Source organism: Mus caroli, unplaced genomic scaffold (genome assembly GCF_978045245.1).
Source record: "Mus caroli unplaced genomic scaffold, Mus_caroli_1 scaffold_2, whole genome shotgun sequence".
NCBI lineage: Eukaryota > Metazoa > Chordata > Mammalia > Rodentia > Muridae > Mus > Mus caroli.
The window spans coordinates 75,389,055-75,411,879 of record NW_028227257.1 but is presented as its reverse complement, the minus strand read 5'-3'; the positions used below and the strand labels follow the sequence as shown (position 1 = coordinate 75,411,879).

The window sequence follows — 22,825 nt, the reverse complement described above, 5'->3', positions numbered from 1 at the left end:
TCATGCTAATCTCTGGAGATGGCTTGGAGCATGTGATCCATCTCCATCAAAGCCACTTAACTGGCTTATAGATGATCATACTCAATTTGCTCATCAGGACAAATAGCCACTTGTGTGTTTGCTGTAACAGACCGGACACAGGAAGTCCCCTCTCTCCCCCTGCATGTCTAATTGTCTTCTCTCAGCTATATCTGTTACCAGAACATATGCATATGCTGCCACACACCCACCGCCCCCCCCCCCGCCTCCCTTTTCTGCAGGCCCACTTACCCTTACCCTTCTCAGTGACTCTGCAGTTTCTCCCACTTTCGAATGACGTTTCATGACCAGCCCCACCATCGTCTTCTGCATAAGATATGCTATTTCTAATGGGGCAGCCTCGAGGCATGGCTTCTCCAGCTGAACAGACTTTAGTGCGGTTTGGTGCCATCAATAACTAGTGATGTAACCCATGTGCAGCCTCCGTTTTCCCATCTACACAATGGAGATGTCTTGGGCTTCCCTCACCCCACACCCCACCCCATACAGACCTAGCAGGAGATTCAGATACACTTGGCTTTGAAATTTGGCAAGGGTACCCCTTTCTCAAGTCCATTTGCATCTACTATCCAGCATCAAGACCAAGTGCTCCTGAGGGGTGGCATTCAGGGAAATGTTTTTGAACAGCCAGTGTCCATGTACATGCATGCAGTCAATATGGATTTCACTAATAACAAAAGACACTTGGCACATGATTTGCCAATGGTAATGAAACCTACAATCCTGTTTATTGTAAATTCCATACAGCTAATTGGTTCTCAGAGAACATTGTTGGGAATTTGGACTCAATGCTTCTGTTCTTAGCCAGTCTTCAGGCGCAGCTGACACACGATGCACTGCTGGTGTGGAGCGCTGTTGGCATCTGTGTTGTGTTAATGAACGACAACTGTGCTGTGGGCTTTCAAAAGTAAGTTTTTAAGGGTCAGAAAGACAGCCCAGTTGGTGAAGTGCTTGCTTTGCAACCATGAAGACCTGAGCTTCCCCCTCAGAACCTGTGGGAAAAGAGCCAAGTGTGGTGGCACAACCTGGAGGAACAGAGACTAAGTGGCCAGCCAGCCCTTCTTAAAAATTTTTTGTATTTTAATTTGTACCTGGGTTTTACCTACATGTATGTCTGTGCATCATGTGCATTCCTTGTGTCTGCAGAAGCTAAAAGAGAGCATTGGATCCCCTGGACTAGAGTTACAGAAAGTTGTGACTTGCAAAATGGGTGCTAGGAATTGAACCTGGCTGCTCTGCAAGAACAGCTGCTGGGTTTTTGTTTGGTTGGTTGGTTGTTTTTGGTTTTCTTTTACAACTGAATTCTCTCTCTAGCCCTAGCCTATCTTAATTTTCAAGTTCCAGGCTATTGAGAGACCTGCTAAAAACAGCAAAAGGTGGAAAGCACCCGAGGAGGGACAGCTGATGTTATCAGGTTGTATTCTGGCCTGCACAGGGACCCTTGCACATACACAAGTACACACACATATACACACATAACTGGAGGACAATAGCTTCTATTTAATACCATTCACGCTACAGATGTGATGTGCGTTTGAATTTAACCTGCGTTTTAAGCATGTTCTTGCATCTTCAGCTGGGAGATCAACAAACCATGACACGTTCGTCAACTCTGACCTGTGCCTGTTTTTGTAGGCGAAGCTCATTGGATGTCTGCATGCTTTCTCACTTAGGCATGGCTGAGCAGCTGTGACAGAGCCACAGAGTCTGCAACATCCACTACGTGGTCTTGTATAGAAAATGCCTGCTGCTTCCGTCTCAGTCGCTATAATCAGTAAAATGATAAGTTAACTGGTGAAACAAAAGCACTCATCTGTAATGTTTGCTTATCTCAAGGCTGGCGCTAGTTACCACCATCACAGCCAAGTTCAAGTACTGACTTGTGAAATGAAGGGCTGGGAAGAGCTTTCTGACATTTAACAGTCTCACTGTGCAAGAGCAATAAATCTAAATTAATGCAGAGTATAGATTAAAGTGTAGTAAATACAGGCCTGGAGAGATGGCTCAGTGGTTAAGAGCGTTAGCTGCTCCTGCAGAAGCACAGGATACAGACTCAATCACAGTTCAATTCCCAGCGCCCTTCCTGTAACTGGGGGCTTTTTAATTCATGCCTAAGTTCGGGAAATAATAGTTCTGAGATTGAATTATTCCTGAGTAAATGGCTAAGCCATAAACTTCAGCTTGTTCCTGCTAGCTCATAACTCAGTTATCCTGTTTATTCTAGTATAAGAGTGTCACATGGCTCGTTACTTCTTCTCAGTTTCAGATGACCATCTCCATCAGCATTCAGGGTGAATCTCTTCCTGTGCCTGACTCTATCCCAGAAACCTCTCTCCCTGCAGGAACTCCCACCTTCTATTTCCTGCCTCAGCTCATTGGCCAATCAGCTTTTTATTGACAGGTGATACTTCCACACAGTACACAAGAGGTTCTCTCTGCATTTCTCCCCCTTTAGTCCAATAAAAGTCTCTTTTTCTTAAAATAATAAATTATATACAAATATAAAAATTATGAAAACGGTCAGCTAAAATTACATTCATACTGCCCATATGCATTTGGCAACCTTGGAGAAAGTATTCTACTATCAATCCACCCTGGTGAATTCAGAGTTCTGTACCTAAATTAATTTCTATCATAACTTGCATTACCAGCCTAAAACATCTTCTTAAACTTAAAAAACATTTTCTTAAGTCCTAAACAACTTAAACTTATAGTTAGACTATAACTATCTAGTTTTCAAGCCCATCAGAGACCATAGAAGAAATAAATATTACCTTAGTATGTAGGAAGTACAGACCAGCAGCTCCCAAAACTATAGAAATGATAGAGAAAGCTGGACACCTGGACAGCCCCCCCCCCCATTTTCTGTGCTTTAGAGCATAATTTTCAGCCTACACACAGTTTTTGTGAAGCAGGAAATATGAAGGACTACTTAACCCTGTCTTGGCAAAGCTTGGCAGCATACTGGCAGCAGCTGAAGCAAGGGCAGCTTCTTGCTCAGTGGCTAGCTGGCCATTTTTGAAGCAAACCCTATTTATATGGAGGTTCTTCGATGTTCATTATCTTCTTTGAAGTAGAATGGGGGTGCTGCTAGGCACAGGCCTAATTATCAGAAAAATGAAAAATAAAAATAAATTAAAAGGGCTTTAAAAACATCTTTAAATGCCATATTCTCTGGATCTTTGAGATTTTTGAAGACTATCTATCTATATTATATCTGAATAGGCAAGGGTTGTTTGTTTCTCTCTATTTATTCAACCTATTTATTCTATTTATTTATTCAAGTGTTCAACCTTGGAAAAATATACTAGACTAGTATCTAACATCACCTTAGGTTTGATTGATTAACTATTAACTTGAATTCCTTAATTATCCTAAACGGTTTGCAATAGCAGCTTTCAAAGATGAATTGCATAGGTTCAATATCTTAAAAAGGTATTGAGGGCTGGTGAGATGGCTCAGCAGGTAAGAGCACTGACTGCTCCTCCAAAGGTCCTGAGTTCAATCCCAGCAGCCACACAGTGGCTCACAACCATTCGTCCATTGGTGGCCCTGTGTTCCATCCTATAGATGACTGTGAGCATCCACTTCTGTATTTTCGAGACATTGGCATAGCCTCACAAGAGACAGCTATATCAGGGTCCTTTCATCAAAATCATGCTGGCATATGCAATAGGGTCTGCATTTGGTGGCTAATTATGGGATGGACCCTTATCACAACCACTCATAATGAGATCTGACTTCCTCTTCTGGTGTGTCTGAAGTCAGCTACAGTGTACTTATATATAATAATAAATAAATCTTTGGGCTAGAGCAAGCAGGGATTGTGCAAGCAGGGCCTTCCGGAGTGAGCAGAGGTCCTAAAAATTCAATTCCCAAAACCACATGAAGGCTCACAACCATCTATCTGTACAGCTACATTGTACTCACATACATAAAATAAATAAATAAATCTTTTTTTAAAAAAAGTATTGAAACATAATATATGTATGGAATGTTCAGTGTGCACAATTCAGTTAAAGATGTTTTCCTATTCTCTGATCCAGCAGGCAACACATCTGTTTTTCTTTATAAATTAGTTGGGATTGTGCAACTAAACTGTAATATAAATTTCTATCTATGCCATTTGAAAGAATGGCATGATAAGTCTTGAGGATTCTGTAGCCAACAAGATTGATTTGCTATGTATAGCTAAAGCTCTGGCTGGAGACAAAGCTGTGCCCATATAGGGTGGATCCGCATATATTTTACCTGAGGTGGTGGGGGTTCTTCTTCTTCTTCTTCTTCTTCTTCTTCTTCTTCTTCTTCTTCTTCTTCTTCATTATTTTCTTCTTGTCTGCAGTCAAGATCTTCAGGGGGTATCCCTCAGCCAAAACTGATTTTTATTAATTTTGTAGAATCCATCGTTTTTCTTGTCCTATTGAAATAGGAGCATATTCTCTTCCCCAGAGCAACACCTTTCCTGCCTTCCATTCTTAGGTTATCACATTTATATTTATCACAACAAAATTTGGCAGTCATTTCTAAAATCCAGTGCATTTCAGCACCTGTGTTGTCTCATTGGCATTTTTAAAAATTAAAGTCAATTAAGCATTATTTTTAAAAACTCACTGGGAGATTCCATACCCCACGTTTGAGCATCTCCTCTAAAGTCTTGCGAGCTCTCTCTACAATCGCTTGACCTTTAGATACATCTGTAACATGTAATGCATCATAACAACCAAAACCTGTTGTGTTCTAAAGGAAGCGTATGCTGAAACATTATCATTTTCAACTGTAAAGGCATCTCCAGTGATGCCACCACCTCTAATCAATGTGCATTTTCAGAATCATCCTTTTTAGAACATAAGGCAGAAGCCCTTTGGAATTCTGAGCATGTATCCATTGTATGATGTATCAATATGTGTACATAGTTAAACATTTAAAACTCTATAAAAACAAACCTATAAGCTACTGTATTCCATTTCTCTAGGGTAGCATCCGTAGGCAGAATCTGGATTTTTAATTCAGCATATTGCATCTCTGTGGCTTGCCACTCAAATTCCTCGGGCCTCCGTGGATTTTTCTCAGCTGGAACTACCATTTGTTGTTACTGTGGGTTCTGGAGCTACCATTTGTTGTTGTTACTGTGGGTTCTGGAACTACCATTTGTTGTTGTTACTGTTGGTTCTGGAGCTACCATTTGTTGTTGTTACTGTGGGTTCTGGAGCTACCATTTGTCGTTGTTACTGTGGGTTCTGGAGCTACCATTTGTCGTTGTTACTGTGGGTTCTGGAGCTACCATTTGTCGTTGTTACTGTGGGTTCTGGAGCTACCATTTGTCGTTGTTACTGTGGGTTCTGGAGCTACCATTTGTTGTTGTTACTGTGGGTTCTGGAGCTACCATTTGTTGTTGTTACTGTGGGTTCTGGAGCTACCATTTGTTGTTGTTACTGTGGGTTCTGGAGCTACCATTTGTTGTTGTTACTGTGGGTTCTGGAGCTACCATTTGTTGTTGTTACTGTGGGTTCTGGAGCTACCATTTGTTGTTGTTACTGTGGGTTCTGGAGCTACCATTTGTTGTTGTTACTGTGGGTTCTGGAGCTACCATTTGTCGTTGTTACTGTGGGTTCTGGAGCTACCATTTGTCGTTGTTACTGTGGGTTCTGGAGCTACCATTTGTCGTTGTTACTGTGGGTTCTGGAGCTACCATTTGTCGTTGTTACTGTGGGTTCTGGAGCTACCATTTGTCGTTGTTACTGTGGGTTCTGGAGCTACCATTTGTCGTTGTTACTGTGGGTTCTGGAGCTACCATTTGTTGTTGTTACTGTGGGTTCTGGAGCTACCATTTGTTGTTGTTACTGTGGGTTCTGGAGCTACCATTTGTTGTTGTTACTGTGGGTTCTGGAGCTACCATTTGTTGTTGTTACTGTGGGTTCTGAAGCTACCATTTGTTGTTGTTATACTGTGGGTTCTGGAGGTACCATTTGTTGTTGTTACTGTGGGTTCTGGAGCTACCATTTGTTGTTGTTACTGTTGTTCCAGATCAGATTCTTCTGAAGGTTCTTCATTCTGATTTAAAAAACCCTCCACCTCTGTTCTATGGCCTCCAATCTAGCACTTACTTTTCTAGTCTTTTCCTTCTCTAAGTCTGCTTTATTCTCATCTCTCTTTAAAAGGCTATAAAACTGCAATCATTACTGGGAAAACAATTATCTGTATGCTGATAGCAAAACAAAATCATACGGGGTCCAGATGCATTGTGCCATTGTGTTTTCCAGCTTAACACTGAAAACATGTTCCTTTTTAATCTCTAAAGGACTCTCTTAAGGATTCCACTTTATTTTTTAAAGTAAATATTTCTTCCTATAACTTTGTATACCTAGTTGCTTTTCCCTTTTATTGTTTTCAAACTTAATACCTTACCAGTTCAGAAGTTTGGACTTTTCAGTCACACTGCGGCTCCAGGAGAATGTGCAGGGGCCACGTGTCTATGGTGGCTAACTCTGCCCCCTTAGCTCGGTCTAACAGGCTGGTTGCTCTCGGTTCCACCCCATTCCTCTGGGTCCCTTTATCTGGGAAGTTGTAGGCTTTTCCTGTGTGGACCAAATTGGCCACTCTCTTTAATGCATTTTTTGACCCTTTGTCTGGAACTAAGCTATGCTTGGGAAAGCCACAGTTACTGTGGCCTCCCGTTCAGGTCTGAGAGAGACCACGGGGCAGCTCAGCACCTGCCACCTGGGTTAGTTCATGGGCCTCCTCTCACGCTCTTAAAAGGAATTAGCTTCCTTCCGCCCAGCTAGGAAACTTGGCTGGTACATGCTTATTTGTACTTTTTTCTAAGCTTGGATTCTGCGCCCACTGGTAGATGCCATTTGTAACTGCAGGACTTTTCACCAGCACCCAGGTTCCTGAAATAACGACTCTGAGACGCAATTATTGAGTGGCACATGGCTGGTTACTTTTTCTCAGTTTCAGGCGACCATCTCCATCAGCATTCAGAGTTAATCTCTTCCTCACCTGACTGTATCCCAGAGACCTCTCTCCCTTCAGGAACTCCCACATTCTATTTCCTACCTCAGCTCGTTGGCCAATCAGTCTTTTATTGACAGGTGATGCTTCCACCCAGTACCCAAGAGATTCTCTCTGCACCTTACAGCAGTTTACAGCTATTTATAACACTGGTTTCAGGGGGATCTAACACCCGCTACTGAACTCAGTGGGCACCAGGCATGCATGTACATACATGCAGGCAAAATACCTAAACACATAAAATAAAGATAAATAAATCTTTTTTTAAGTTGTAGAAAACCAGGAATGCTGAGTTTCGAGTATGTAAGACTACCATTTATTTCATCTTATGTGTACTTAGTTTTTAGTAGTCATATTTAATAACAAGTTGGTAAAAAGTTCTGAAAATATAATAGGTCTTAGAAGTTCCGATTTTCTGGGGGGAAATAGTGCAGGTTGGATAGACAAAGGCATAGTTGTCGATTCAGTTGGAGATGGAATGGCATCAGAGCATGGGAGGCCAAAGAGAGGCAAAGAGCCAAGGAGCTGACTAGAAGATCTTTTGAAAGAGAAGTCTACTAGAGGAGCCTCCACCCAGACTCTGAGCAGAGACACAGAGGGGGACTCCAGGTTGCCCTTGCTTCAGCCTAGCAACTTTAGGTCACTCTCCTAGTGTAAATAAGCCATCCCAGCCCTTGAAAGGGAGAGGTTGGAGGGTTGTGAGTTTGAGGCCAGCCTGGACTATGTGAAGAATTCTAGGCTGACCTTAGTATCTAGTGATACCCTGTCCAGAAAACAACAACAACAACAAGCAGCCGGGCTGAAAGACCTCTACATACATCTGCTTAGCTAAAGGACCTTCTGACTGATGGGACTCAGACAAATATGAGCACTTCCTTACCCAACAAAGGAACAACAAAGAAAGGGACTCTGCTGAGGTGGGTGGTGAGGCTGGCCATCCATCCATTGTTTTAATGTGTCATTGCGTGCTGTCAACACTATACTGGGTACAAAAATAACATTGCTTCATCACGGGGTGATTTTGAATCTGACTGGCTTCCAGTTCTTAGTCTCACTGATTCGGTGGAGTGTGAAGCCTGCATCTCATTCAGCTTTTTTTACCTAACTGCTCACCCTTGAATGTGATTAAAAGCAGTGTTTGGTTTTTGCATCTGGTTCTTTCATTTTTTCTTTTCAAGCTTCTGCCTCACTCCTGCACCTGTGAACAGTTTGTGACTTTATTGATCCTGGATGCTCTCACCTGTAGACGTGGTTAGGACACTGGGGTGATGTGACCCTGTTGTACATGGTCTCATTCTTCAGCAGGCTAGTCTGAACTTGTTCTCATGGTAAAGGGAGGATCTATGAGACAAGCAGGTTCATAGGATCTCTCAGGACCCAGCCTTGGGATTTTTACAGTATTCCTTCCACTATCCCTCTGCTCAAAGTATGTTATAAGACCTGTGATGGCTATTCTTGGTCATCAATTTGACTATACCTGGAACTAACTAAAACTCAAGTTGGGTACACCTGTGAGTAATTTTTTCTTAATTAAAGTACTTAAGGTGAGATGACCAAATATTAATCAGGATCTTTTGAGGTGGGAAGATCTGTCCTTGATCTGGGCCACACCTCCTGCTGGCATATAAAGGATTTGGAAGAAGAAAGCTTCCTCCTTGATTGCTTGCTCTCATTCTTGTTGGCAAGTCCATTCCTCCACTGGCATAGAGCCTACTTCTTCAGGATTCTAGCATACACTAAAGACCAGCTGAGATATCCAGCTGCATATCTAGTCAGTTGAATACTGACCAACTACTGGATTCTTGGACCTTCCATCAATAGATAGTCATTGTTGGATGAGGCTGGACCACAGCCTATAAGACATTCTAATAAATCATTCATACATATATATATATTCTATTAATTCATTATATTCAATATGTATATACATACACATATATATGTACACACACACACACACACTCGTGCACACACATTCTATCAGTTCTGTTTCTCTAAAAACCCTGACTAATACAAGGCCTGCCCAGAGTTAGGGAGATGTAGAATAGGAGATGATAAAGCGAGGGACATGAATATAAGAGACCATTAATCATCGCCATTAATGAATCATCCTCTACAAAGCCACCTGTTTTTGAACACACATAACTCCAGACAATCCTCCCATGACCCCAATTTTCTCTGTTAACCTGTCCCCCTCCATTTCTCTATGCCTCACTGGTCACTTGGGTCTTTGGGGTCTCTTTCCTTTGAAGTTATAAATTTAACTTCTTACCAAGCCTTGCTGAAGATGAACTATCCAGGGAAGGTCCCTGTTAGAATGACACCGACCCCAGAGGAGTATGCATTTGGAATTTGATTATCCCAAGGGTGTGTGACTTACCATGTCAATGCTTCCAGGTGCACCCCCTCCCCCTCTGAGTCTCTTCTTTGCTCCTTGGAAACCACAGTCTTCTGGTTTCCCTCCCACTTTCTGGTCCTTATAGACTCATTCTCCCTGTAGCACCCAACTTTGCTGACCTGCCTTTGGTTGGCTCTTCCCATCAGCAGACCCAATCTCCACCCTCAAAAAGCAAAATTTTATAGAGATGCAGAATATGTTTCCTACAGCAAGGAGGGACCAAAAGTGGGATGACCCGGAAGGGAAGTAAGCTTGATGCAGGGGGCTGAGGTATGCTATCTATTTGTGAGGTGACTTTGGACACACCTGGAGAGAAGTAGACAGGTAAAGTGGGAAAATGAGTGATGCCAGGGCAGAGTCGATTAGCCAGACAGTCAACCCTGGGGAGCACCAGGAGATCAGCCCCAGTTGGGTCCCCTGAGCTGGGATGGGGCACACTTCATTTGTCCCTTGAGAAGCCAGGAAAACAGTGCTAGTTATTCAGTCGCCTCATCCATCATGGAGGAAGACAATTAGCCTGCCATTTCCAGTTCACACCAGGCTCAATCTGAGGAAAACCCCCCTGGACGGTGTCTTAGATAATTCCTTTGGCATAACAAAGTATCTGAAGATGAGAATTTGTAAAGAAAAGCAGCTCACAATTCTCATGATTCTGGTAGCTGAAGTGTCTGAACAATGTGGTTTCTGGCATGTAGTGAGCTTCCTCCCACCTTGGCCGCGTCACAATGTTGTAGAAAAAAAATGGAAAGAGAAATAGACAGCAGCGTGCAGAAGAGACCATATGACGAGCCAGGAAACCAGAGATGGGAAGAGCAGTGCTTTCAACAGCGCCAGCCGTTCTCTCGTGGGTTCTCCGCCTGAGTGTGTAGAAGCCACCTTAAAGGTGATACATCTGACAGTAGCTGATTACCTTTTCTGTCCTGCCCCAGGCTCTCTTATTTGCAGTGCTTGGTTCCGGTAGGGCTCCACCAGCAAGAGAGTGCATAGAGGCAGATTCAGAGAGCTCTGGTCTCTTAACTCTGGTGATTGGCTTGGGGTCAGACACACAACTCAGGCCTGGCCAATAAGAGTACCACACTGTCTGCTTACAGGGTTCCCAGGCATTAAGACTGCTGGCTCTAAGAGAGCTGCGTTATGTGGCTTTTTGTGTCTGGGACCTAGCTCTCCCTTTGGGCATTTAGTGCCTTTCTGTTGAATAAATGAACATAAAATATTACTTGACAGGGCTTGAATACTGGATATTCAAATAATTCATGGATTGAGTACTTTAAAAATATTTAATCATCTGAGTGCATTAAAAATGTTTCCCGAAAGCTTTTCTAAAAAATTACTACTTTCACTATTAACAAGATGTCAGAACCAACCAGCCCTGCACAGACAGACATAGTAATCACCTCCAAACCCAGATTTGTGAGTCTTAACCATATTTGTATAGATGTAGAATAGACTCTGGTCTTTCTTGCTTTTGCCGTGTGCCTTTTTAAGGGAATCCAGCGAGGGGTGTTTGCTAATTACATTAAGTTATTCCTTAATCCTTCTGACCCTGAGTGGACTCCAGAAATAACAGTCCTGACATCATGGAAAGTCGTACTGTGCCCGCACAATCCCTTTCTCTCCTTTCTTCACTCAGCCTCTGTGCTGCATTTGAAAAGCATTTGAGCCTGGTTGCCCAGCTAAATGATTCACTCTGCTCATGTGATGCCGTCTTCTCAGGCTGCCTTAGCTTTAGATATGTATTCTCCAGACCATTGTCTAAACTCTCACCCTACCCTAACCCAACCTACCCTTCCCTGTGGAGCTTATCAAACCCTTTCCTAGTGCTCTCTGGCCTTCTGGCCTTGAAAGGGACAAAGTCAATCAGCCATTTGAAAAGATTATATCTTTGATTTGCTTTTTCATCCACTCAAGCTCGTGTATGTAAACTAATTTCTTCAGATCTCTCTTTACCCAATTCTTTCTTTTTCCCTCAAAAAATAGTTTTATGACTTCACTAGTGTGACATGTTCATTTTCAAAACCTAGATAAGGTATAGAAAAGTATAAAGAGAAAAGTTATTTTTTGTCATTAAGCTAGAGTCATCTGGGAAGAGGGAACCTCAACTGAGAAAATCATCTCTATCAGATTAATTAGCCTGGAGGCAAGTCTTTGAGTTTTGTTTTGTTTTTTTTGTCTTTTCCCTTTTTTTGTTTTTGATTAATGATTGATGAGGACTCGGCCTACTGTGGGCGGTATCAATCATAGGCAAGCGACCCTGAGTTGTGGGAAAAAATATTTAAAAAAAAAAAAAAAAGGAAACCGAGCAAGGCACAAGGAGCAACCCAGTCAACAGTGCCCTCCAAGGCCTTTGCTCCAGCTTCTGCTTCCAAGTCCTTCCTTGAGTCTCTGCCCTGCCTTCCTTTCCTGGTTTACTATAAACTGTTATGAGAAATAACCCCTTTCCTCCTCAGGCTGCTTTCAGCCATGGTCCATGGTGTTTCTTATTACATCAGCAGAAAACCAACTAGAATGTTGTTACTAAGGCCACGCAGACCGCCTTCATTAAGCAATGATCCATATATTTGCTATTCCACAAACAAAACAACAAAAAGCCAGACATGGTGCCATATACCTTGAATCCCAACACTTGAGAGGTAGAGGTAGGCAGCCTATGAATTAGAGGCTAGCCTGGTCTACACATCAAGTTCCAGACCATCCAGGGATATACAGGAAACCATGTCTTTAAGTAAATAGTCTTAGTCTATTTCACATTAAAGAAAGTTTTTCTTTAAAATACCTCCATGGACATAGAACTTGCTTAAAGAAAGACATACTGTGGGAACTTTTAAAAAAACAACAGCAATTCTTACTTATGTGTGTCTCTGTGTTCACAGGTGTGCAGATTCGGATAGGCACTTGCAAGTGTGCATATGTATGTGTTCATTTGCATATGCATGTTTATTTGCATGTGCGCATATGCATGCGGAGGACAGCAGCCAACATCAGGTGTCCCCTTTATTCACTCTCCAACATATTTTTTAAGACAAGGTCTTTGTCTCAACCTAGCACTCACAGATCTGCCTGGTCTGACTGGCCAGCAAGCCCCAGGGCTCCTCCTCTGTCTTAGCCATGCCAGAGCTGGGATTACAGATGGCTATCATGGCCCCAGGTTTTTTGTGTGGCTGCTGGGGAATCTGAATGCACTTTCTCAGGCTCGTACAGCAAGCAGTTGACTGACTGAGCCATCTCCCCAGCGCCCCCAAAATCTTCTAAAAGGTTCCATCTCTCTGCCTTCTTCAGTTCTGCCCTTTCTAGATAAGAAATCTTCTGAGAGTTTCTGGCATGCAGGAGATTCTAAACGTTTTCGTATTTTAAGTCTTTTCTGCCAGGTGGTGATTTAAAATAGAACTGGAAACTGCTGTGCCTTCTACACTTGTCTGTTCCTGATTGCCAGGGCAGCACCTTAGCGACCTGCCTCAATGCTGTGGCAAGGGAGGCGTTACCCAGACCCGGGAGAACGTTTGTGCTCGCTCTTCTCAGTGGGTCCCGGGACCATCATCAGATCCCTGGCCCACTTCATCTTGAGGACTCCAGCCACTTTCTAATCATAGCTCAGAGATAGTCTCTGAAGTATCCCTTGTGGAGCAGCCCCAGCAGAGGCAGAGAGCATGATGGCTGCAGTGCCGCTGTCGGTGCTTTGTGTTCAAGATTCTCCGGACCACAGCTTCACTGCTGGAGCTGTGTTTAATGGCAGATTCTGCTTCTCGACATCTGAAAAGTCAGATTGCTGTCTTCTCCATTTGCCCTAGCTGATGGTGCTTCCCTGTTAAATGAGCAGCATCGGGTCATGGTCTTCCTGTTTTCACTCAAAATGTTTTTAATGAATTTGTTTCACTCTTTCAATTAAAAAGAAATTGATTCAATTCCTTAATCTCCTGAACACAGGATTTTCTCTTTTCTTTTTCTTTTGCTTGTTATATATTGTGCTTCCCGAGACATGTTGGATTATCTTGTCATTTTGACACTGATTTACCAGAATGAACTTCCTGTGAGAATTCGGTTGCAGAGAAATGGTTCTGCTCTCAGAGCAGATAATTTCCATTATTTTGATTTTCCCCAGTCCAGGACCTTATTGAATGCACACTAAAAACAGCAGTCTGCAGCCAATGGGGTCTGCACAAATTCCTTCCTAATGCAAATGATTGCTCACTTGTTTGGAGCTAGGCAGCTTAGCTTAGAAATATCATTTTTATTTTTTATATTGGTATATTGCCGAGCACCAAGATAAACATAGCTTGGACTAAATGCTTATTTAGATATTTGCTCAATCTCGCATCTTGCTAGACTTTAGTTTTGAGAAATTTTTCTTGTTACCTCCAAGATCATTTGTCCTGTAAATAGAGCCAAAACATGCTCAAAAGCAACATGAAACTAATCAAAGAAAAAAGCCCAGTGCAGTTGAGGTCGTGGTTGCTTAAAATACGAAGCTGTCAGAAAGCATTCTGGTCCATTTTCATCTTCACTGCCTCCCATCCCTTTTGGAAGCAAAACAGCTTCCATACATTTCAAACAAGTGTGTTTATCTGTATGGTCATTTCCCCTAGCTGTGGAATAATGTTCTGGGAGAACTTGACCACACTAGACAATGGGATAAGAGCCTAGGTGCAGCCAAGCAGAACGGTGCAGGTCTACCAAGTCACACACCTTTACCGTGAAGACCTGGTGGGGGCATGTGTTCTTCCAAGGAAGTTGGCTAGCCAAGAAAACCCCAGGTCTCTCTCTTCCTCCTGCCTTGAATCTCCCTGGAAGCTACACTTTGCTCTCTCCTGTTTCCACTCATCAAATCTGTGCTCGCCTACCCTGCCTCTGCTTCCATCCCGCCTGCACCAGTCCATTCCTGGAATGCAGGCACTAACATGACACGCCGCTACCTTCCTCCCATAGGACAGTCCTATTCCGACAGGATACAGTCCAGTGTGCTCAAGGTAGCATCCTCCTTCTCCCGGATCCCCTGGGAGAGGCAGGTAGATATCTATGAGTTCAGGGTATACATGGAGAGTTCCAGGCCATCCAAGTCTCACTATGAATTACTGGGCGTGACTAACATAGGGTTCGGTTAACACAGACTACTATTGTTCCTGGGCTTTGTAGACTCCAATCACTCTGTCATAACAAGACCCATACATGCTTGATAGAAAACTAATTACTCGTGCAGAACCCTAAGTAGTACATTCTTTAGTGCCCAGCTTAGTCTCTGGAGTCTGGCAGTCCTCTAGATCCCATGGGAAGCTCCGTGAGGACTCGGCCCTGCATGGGCTCCCACTGCCAAACCCGTGTTTAGTTGAGGGAGTATAGGGATGGGCTTCCTGCCATCTTCCTGCCCTGGCACTCCAGGTAACTGACCATAGACCTGTTCTCTGAAAACTACAGCAAGTGACATAAATAGCTGCCTTCCTCTGAAGGGTTTAGAAGCGCCATCTGCCTGAGGGCCTCCCACTACCTGACGGGTACCTGTTCTGCAGACCGTGTCTTCAGACAAATCAGAAGCCATGTAGGCGGGGCTTTGTATTGGGAGCTCAGGCAGAACCTAGTTATGAGTTCACTGAAGGAGATGGGAACTTGGCGGAGAGGGAAGCAAGGGAGAATGAACGCAGTTTCTGGGCCAAGTACAAGTCTGGGCAGTATGGTGGGGAGTGCTCATCTGTCTCAGAGCAATGAATGCCTCAGGGTCTCCTTGGGCCTCAAGCAAGAGCTGAGTCATGGAGGGGCGGGGAGGTTTGCCGGTAGAGAAGTGGTGAGCAGCCCCACTGAAAAGTGTGGAGTAAAGAAGGTACTAGAACCTTTCTGTCCGAGCCTTTGAACCATTTGTCTCCTCCTCTGGGTTGTTTCCTTCTTTGGAGGAGAAACTGGTTTGCACAGTCTCCTGCAGCCTGTAAGGCTTTCTGGAACCCTCCTTGGGGAGGTCTAGCAACATGTGTGGGATCTGTGCAATTCTGGGGTTCTGCAAGAGATTATGGTTGTGTCAGGGTTGAGAGCCCCGGCGCTAGATGATCCATCCCCAGAGGCTCTTTCAACTGAAGCATTCCAGTGTCTAAAATTCACCAAGTCAGGCATGAGAATGCATGGAAGATTAGCATTCAGCGCCCGTGACTCACACACTTCCGGTTGCGTGTTACATTCCAGGAAGTCGTCAACTGCAAATGAGTTTATGAAAAGCTGAGTCTCTGGGTCACCAAGATGTAATCTCTTCCCATGCTTGATAATCACTTCAACTCAACGATTATAGACTGGGGGCTTGAAAGACAATACCTACCTAAGCCTCCCAGAAGCCTGAATCTGTCTGGCATGGGACTGGCACTTGTTTTACAGTCTCACACAGACAAACCGCACTGTATCACTCTCAGCCAACCCCAAGCCTCTGTGCTGCCTGCCCGAACCGGATTGCATTAAGCACAGAAGCATTTGGAAATGTAGGTTTGGAGCTCAAAAGACAGATTTGGCTGGAGATAGGAGCTAAGAGAGACAGGGAACACTAGGCAACGATTTGTATCGCTTCTTAGACACTTCAAGTCTCAATCCAGCCCCCTTAGCACCTGATTCACTTTTCCTTTTACACCCACATCAAACATTCCCACCATCCCCTCCTGGCATTGGACGCATCAGCCCCTTGCTGAAGCCTGGGAACTACTATTTTAAACACCTTCTCCCTCATTCTGCCACTAGACTTTTGCAAAAAAACTAAATAAATAAAAATAAAAAGGAAGAAAGAAAAGAAAACAAACAAACAAAACAAAACAAAACAGAAAAACCCTTGGGTTCACCAGATTGTTTTCCATCTCCTGTGTAGCCGCTCTGGTTCAAGCCACCAACATCTTTCCCAGGAGGGTAGAGTTGCCTCGACGATCTCTCTGCGGCCATTACTGCCTTCCATGTCTACAACTGCTCCATTTGAACCATTGATCATTTCACGGAACCCCCATCCTGCTTTTCCCTTGCGTGTGAGCACTGCCTTCCCATTGCCCAGGATAAAGGCCAAGTTCATTCACAAAACCTTTCTGCTGCTGCCTCCTCTGCAGTCCATGTTCCCCTGATGAGAACATCTGCAGTCTCCATACCCTTTCTCTCTGGCCTCTGACACATGCTGTATTCCGCAGAAGGCTTTTCCTTCCACTAGTTACTTGGACGACTCCGAATCTTTTTAACATCTCATTTTAAGCGGTCACTTCTCTGAAAGCTATCCGTGCTTCCCAAGAGCAAATAGATCCCTGCTCCGACCTGACAGCATCCCTGTATTTAGCCTGGTATTAAGTTTATCACATTGCATTGGGATTGAGTCTGGTCATCTGTTCTGCTTGAGATTTACACAGTGTGCAAAAGAGCCCTCAGTCTCCAGCTTGTTCCTCTTCCTCATCTAGGACATGCTGGAGATGGAATTGGGACATAATTGAGGTTTATTGAAGTTGTAAATACAACGGAAAAGATGTTGAAAATAGAAGGGGGAAACATGACTCTTTCCTCTGCAACCAAAAGGGAACAAGCTAACATCTTGCCAAGGAAGGGTAGTAGCCCATAGGAAACTACTGGGTTTTATTTGCGTGGACTTAATGACTACTTGAGTTTTTTGTTTTTGTTTTTGTTTTTAATAAATCTTTTTTTAATTTTTAATATTTATTTATTTATTTATTTATTTTTAATTCCATTCATTTACATCTCAAATGATATCCCACTTCCCGGTTACCCCTTCACCAACTCCCTATCCCTCATCCGCTCTTCCAACCTCCCCTTTGCCTGTAAGAGAGTGCTCCCCTACCCACTCACACTCTCCCCACCACTCCTGAATTCCTTTACCCTGGGACATCAAACCTCTCACCAACCCCCTACACCTCCCACACCCCACTCTGGGATCAAGCGCCTCCCCTCCCATTGCTGTCAGGCAAGGCCATCCTCTGCTACATATGTATCTGAAGCTGAGAAAACTGGAAATGGTTCTACTTGAGTTTTTGCTGTACCCTTACATACATGAACTTTGAGAAAAAGAAAAGCAACAGTAGAAAAGCTTCCCACCAGGAGCCTGTGGCTACCACCAATCCTGCCAAACTGGTTTGTGAGGTTCTGAACACAGTGCCTGGGGTTTCAGGAGATGACACCACTCTGATGTCACAGAAACAAGCGCAGTACGAGGGTTATAGCACCTGGTAGCTTGACCCTACACACACACACACACACACACACAGAGGAGAAGTTGCAGAACTACGGGAAGTGGGGTAGATATGAGAGGAGTTAGGGTACTTAACTGAGGGATTATCAAAATATATTGTATGGATTTCTCAAACAATTAAAAATATTTTTAATGTAGTCCATTGACTTGAGATGCAGATTTTTTTGTTAGTTTCATCATCTAACATTTTGAAATCAGGGCAGGGTGGGGGCATGTGTGAACTTGCATCATGAGAGCCCAGAGTTTGGAGCCAAGCCCAACCCTATTGCATGCAAATTTCTCTCTATTCCCTATAAAGTCCGGGAGACAAATGCTGCCTTGCAGGATTGTTTGGGAAACTGTAGAGAGGACACAGGTTTCTCATATCCCTGGTGCACAGTAGCTGCTGTGTTTAAATGTGGGGAGTTTCAATTATTGAAGAGCATCTGGGCTGCACTCACAGAGAACTCATGAAATATTTCTATCCTGAAGGGAAGAGATACTGTTTCTCTGCTGCCTGCTCCGTAACAGAGAGAGGGAAGGGTGGCCTGGCATAGAAAAGCCACAGAGAGTCTCTGGAATTGAGGTGGGGCTCTGATTTTCAGTGGATCTTAGAGAAAGAGCACAAAGCAAGGTTCTTCTCACTTAGCTTTTCCCTCTGCAGTGCCATGGATGTTTGCGCCATCCTGGATGCCTGCACTGAAACTTAATCTTCAATATAAGAGACTATCAATGGAGCCCGTGGGAGTTGATTCGGTGATAAGGTCAGAGCCTCCTGAATAGAATTAACACACTCGTGCCCTGGACACACATCAGCACTGTCTGTGAAACACTAAGTCAACTCTCTCCATTCCCCATCTGTTGGCATCTTGACCTGAGATGCCCTGGATGTCAGAACTGAATGAAATGAACTTCTGTGTTTATAAGATCCCCCAGTCTGTGCTATTTTTGTATCAGAAACCTGAACAGACTGTGACATGACACTCCTGAAGAGGAGACACAGAGGAGGACAGCCAGAGAAAAGACCAAGAGACCTCACTTAGATCTTTGAGTGCTTTTTTTAAAATATTCAGTCATTTTAAAACATTTTCTTCTTTCAGAAGTAAATTGTGTTCAGTTGGAAACATTCGTACAAGGAAAAAGAAAACGGAGAGTGCAGTCATCCTTCTGAAGTTTTTTCTAGGAAATCTGGATAGGCACTGTGTTCTAATGTAACAGATGAGCTCACCCAGGGTGATATAGAACACCTGTTCTGTAAGGGCTGTTCCCATTGGATAGCTTCCCATGCGGGAAATTAGAAAGTGTCCAGTGTCTCCCTGGGTGACGCTGGTGGACAACAGGGGTAACTGTGTACAACAAGCCCCTCACTTGGCCCTCTTTGAGACTCAGAGTTGGATTTTGTTGCTCCATCTCCAATGAACAATTTTAGAGTGAATCCTATACCCAGCCCACCATTGTTCTTTACTGAGAGTCCTCACATTCAGTTTTTTTCAAGAAAGGGGCAGTAGAAAAATATCTAAATCACAATAGCAATGGGCTTCCAGTGGAAGGAGGCAGGGGCTGTACCCAGCAGTTCTTCCTTCCCATTCTTCTTGACTTTGAAGGTTTGTTTCATTTTGTTTTGTTTTCTGAGAACTTTGTCCAATGAGTTTTGATCATGTTCATTCTTCCTCCTGGCCAACCCCCTTGCCAGGTTTATCTACTCCCTCCATTCCTACCTAACCTGGTGGCACCCCACCTTTAATCTGTGCTGCTCAAATATCTTGGCTATGTGGTCTTCCACTGGGACCTGGTTGATTTATTAGGGGATACAGTCTTAGAGAAAGCTTACCCTTCCTTTCTTAGCAGCTAGCAACTGCCAATAGGTCTTTTATGTCCTCTATGCTGGGAAAGTCTATGCTAAGGGTCACTCCATTTCTAGTCAACATGCAAAAAATGTGTGAGATGCAGCTCTCATTCTTAAATCAAAGTGTAGAGGCAGAGCTAACAGACACAGTAACTTCTTATATATAATGAGTTTTCATCCTCATTTAGCACAGAAATATCTAACTCTTGATGGGAAGAAAAACAGGTGCAATGGTTGAGTCTAAAACTGGCACAATCTAGAATTATCTGGAATGACAGTCTCAATGAGGGACTGTCTATATCAGTTTGGTCTATGGGCAAGTCTGTGTCTGGGGGGGGGGTGTTGATAGAGGAGGACCCAGTCCACTGTGGGTGGCACCATTCCCTGGGCATGGGATGCAGGACTGTGTGAGTATAGAGATGAGCACTGGCAAGCACGCATGCCTTCATTCTTCTCTGCTCTTGACTATGGATGTGACAGTTTCAAGATCCTGCATGACTCCCTTGCAGAGGTGGACTCTAACCTGGAATTATGAGCTAAATCAAACCTCTCTAAAATTTTTTTTTGGTCAGAATATGTTACCACTAGACAAGTTGACAGATATGTATTAAAGCAGCCTATGTTTAATGAGAAACCATTATGGCTAGGAGCTATGGTATAATAAATGATAAACATTCATCTTTTTAGAAAGAGAGGTTTTATTTATGAGATATTTGTATGGGGATGCGTGCACATAAACACAATGACCATAGAGACCAGAAGAGGGTATCAAATGCCCTGGAGTGGGAGTAACAAGCAGATGTAAGCCACCTGACATGGAAGCTGGGAACACTTGGATCCTCTGGAAGGACAGCATGTGCTTCTTAACCTCTGAGCCATCTCTCCAGCTCTAAACGTTGGTCTTTTAATGCTCATAATCAGACTAGGAAGACTGTGGTCATTAAACTGCTATAGAAACTGAGATAAGAGGAAGTTAGATAACTTGTTCAAAGGAACTCAGGTAGGAAGAGATGGAACTGGGGTTCCTGAGCCAATGAACACACAGCCTTTGGGTTAGGAGATGGTATCAGTGTTGCGGTGACCTAGAGTAAACACTGTGATTTTACTTTCTAGGTACTGTGGCCTGATAACCAGCTTGCTGACATCCCCCCTGGTGGGGTTCATGGTGACCAATCAGTGCAAGTTCCATACATCCATCAGCTTCCCTCAGATCCCACTGGCTGCCCTCGCTGTGGAGAAAGTGGGTCGTACCAGTGTGTGTTACCGACTGGCTCTGTTTCCTCCTAAGCCCACCAAGGAGCTGCCTTCAGTCAATCACCATGATCTCATTGATGGGTTGTTCTCAGGCCACCCTAAATTAGCACAGTTTGACACTCTGGCATGTACCACGGGGTCTTCAGTCCATGTCTTTGTGAATCCAGCCACTAACAAACCAGAGAGCCTTCCAGAGGACTTCAGGAAGGGTCTCCAGAAGCTGATGAGTCCAGCATAGTGTGGATGGTCTAACGTTAGCCATGGAAATCACCGTGTCATAAAATGAAGTTTAGCTTGTTCTCTGTTCATTTCCCTTTTAACTCCTTAGCATATGTCTTTTGCCTTTAAAAGGGTTGTCAATGCCTTAAATGTTTTTATAGCAGTTACTGAATATCTCTTGTGAGTGGAATATCTCTTCGGAACAGCCCTGTAGTCAAGTACTTTACACAACTTAACACACATAGCAGCTTACAACTATGCAAGACAGAGGCACCATTCTAACCCCTTTAAGAGAAGTGCACAGTGAGGTTTACAGACAGAAGCCATTCACCTCTGTGAAACTGCCATACTCCAAAGTCACTCTCAACCTCGGCACTGATGTCCCCTCTGCCATGCAGCCCCAACCCTGAGCAAACCCAGGGCTGTGAAGATGGCCATTTCCGCATAGTGGCCATGCACTGCATGCAGGCCCGTTCTTCTGCTAACTTCTTCACATCCAATGAAATTCTTTATTTCTTTGCCAATATCTTATCAGCAGGTTGTCTATTTCCCATGGTGTGGGTTTATTAATCTAATTTGACTCATATCTCTAGCTTCTTTCAGTAAATATATCACTGATTTTTTTTGGTCTGTCAATATGAACTTATGGTACTAGAAAAATTACCTTTCTTCTTCCCATATTTGAAACAACAAAATGTTAAACCCTTGATGCTTCTCTGCCACATCCTTAGCCTATATTCATTACCTGTGTCATGGGTGGAAGTCAACAAGTAACTGAATAAAATTAGTCTCTGATGCTACCTGAAGACCATGTTGAGTTGTGACAGTAATAAAGGCTGAGTGCTGGCCTCACCTATTGCTGGGGAACACCTAAAGAGCTGACACTATTATCACTGGTTTCCAAATGAGAGTGGTGAGCCTCTAAAGATGGCAGTGGGAAACATTAGATCTGCCTGTGCCTCAACCTGACAGAAAAAACTCTAGGTTTAGTCTCTGGGCCTGTGTTCACATCTGGAAAAGAAGGTCTCTCATGACCTTTCCCAGCTGGGTTCCTTGAATGCTTTTCAAGCAAACAGTGACTCTTAGCCAGCTGTGGAATTCAATGACAAATATGACAAGCCCCTACCAACCTATTCTAGCTCTGGAACCCCCTTGCCATGCACAGGATACACAAAGGCCACATGCTATCCGTTGTCATCAAGGCTATTCTGTTATGCCAAGATAAACATTAAGACTTTAAAACACTTCTATGATAATCCTCAAGCAAACTGGGGTGTGCAGGCATTGACCTTCCCAACTTGTGGTTCTGGACGTGCTCATGTGGGTCCTTGGAGGCCTTGCTTCATCCCCAGAGGCTCTCACTCTGTCTCTTCATGCTGTAGCCACCTGAGAGGTGGACGTTCTTATTCCTATTCTGATGTATAACTGGGAAGGACTAAAGAGAAAGATGATTTGCAGAGGCCATAGAGCTTTTGGCTGGTACAACTAAAACCTGAGTCCATGTAGGACTTTGGACCCATCTTTTTCTTTAAGTGTGTGTGTGTGTGAGTGTGTGTGTGTGTGTGTGTGTGTGTGTGTGTGTTTGTGTGTGTGATGTGTATGCATGGGGGAGGTGTGCATGTGCTTGTGCAGGTTTGCAATTAAGTAAGTGTAGCCTCAGGAATGCCATCACTGCCTTTGGGACAGGGTCTCTCATTAGATAGGATGTCACTCAGTAGACTAGTCTGTGTGGCCAGTGAGGCTTGGGGATCCACCTGTCTCTGCCTCTCAGAGCTGGGATTACAGAATATGGTGGTTTGAATGATATGGCCTCCATGAGCTCACATATTTGAATGCTTAGTCACAGGAAGTGGAACTGTTTGAGACAAATTACGAGATGCACCAC

At 43.8% G+C, this 22,825-nt stretch overlaps 1 protein-coding gene across 1 annotated transcript in view; it reads left to right on the top strand.

Moving 5' to 3' along the window:
* Positions 1–21,740, top strand: part of LOC110286633 (uncharacterized) — a 156,362-nt gene extending 134,622 nt beyond the window's left edge. The window contains exon 4 of the mRNA XM_021153136.3: positions 20,581–21,740. Coding sequence (XP_021008795.1) covers positions 20,581–20,959 — 379 coding nt within the window. The 3' untranslated portion in view covers positions 20,960–21,740. The remainder of the gene's footprint in view (positions 1–20,580) is intronic.
* The last annotated feature ends 1,085 nt before the right edge of the window (positions 21,741–22,825 follow it).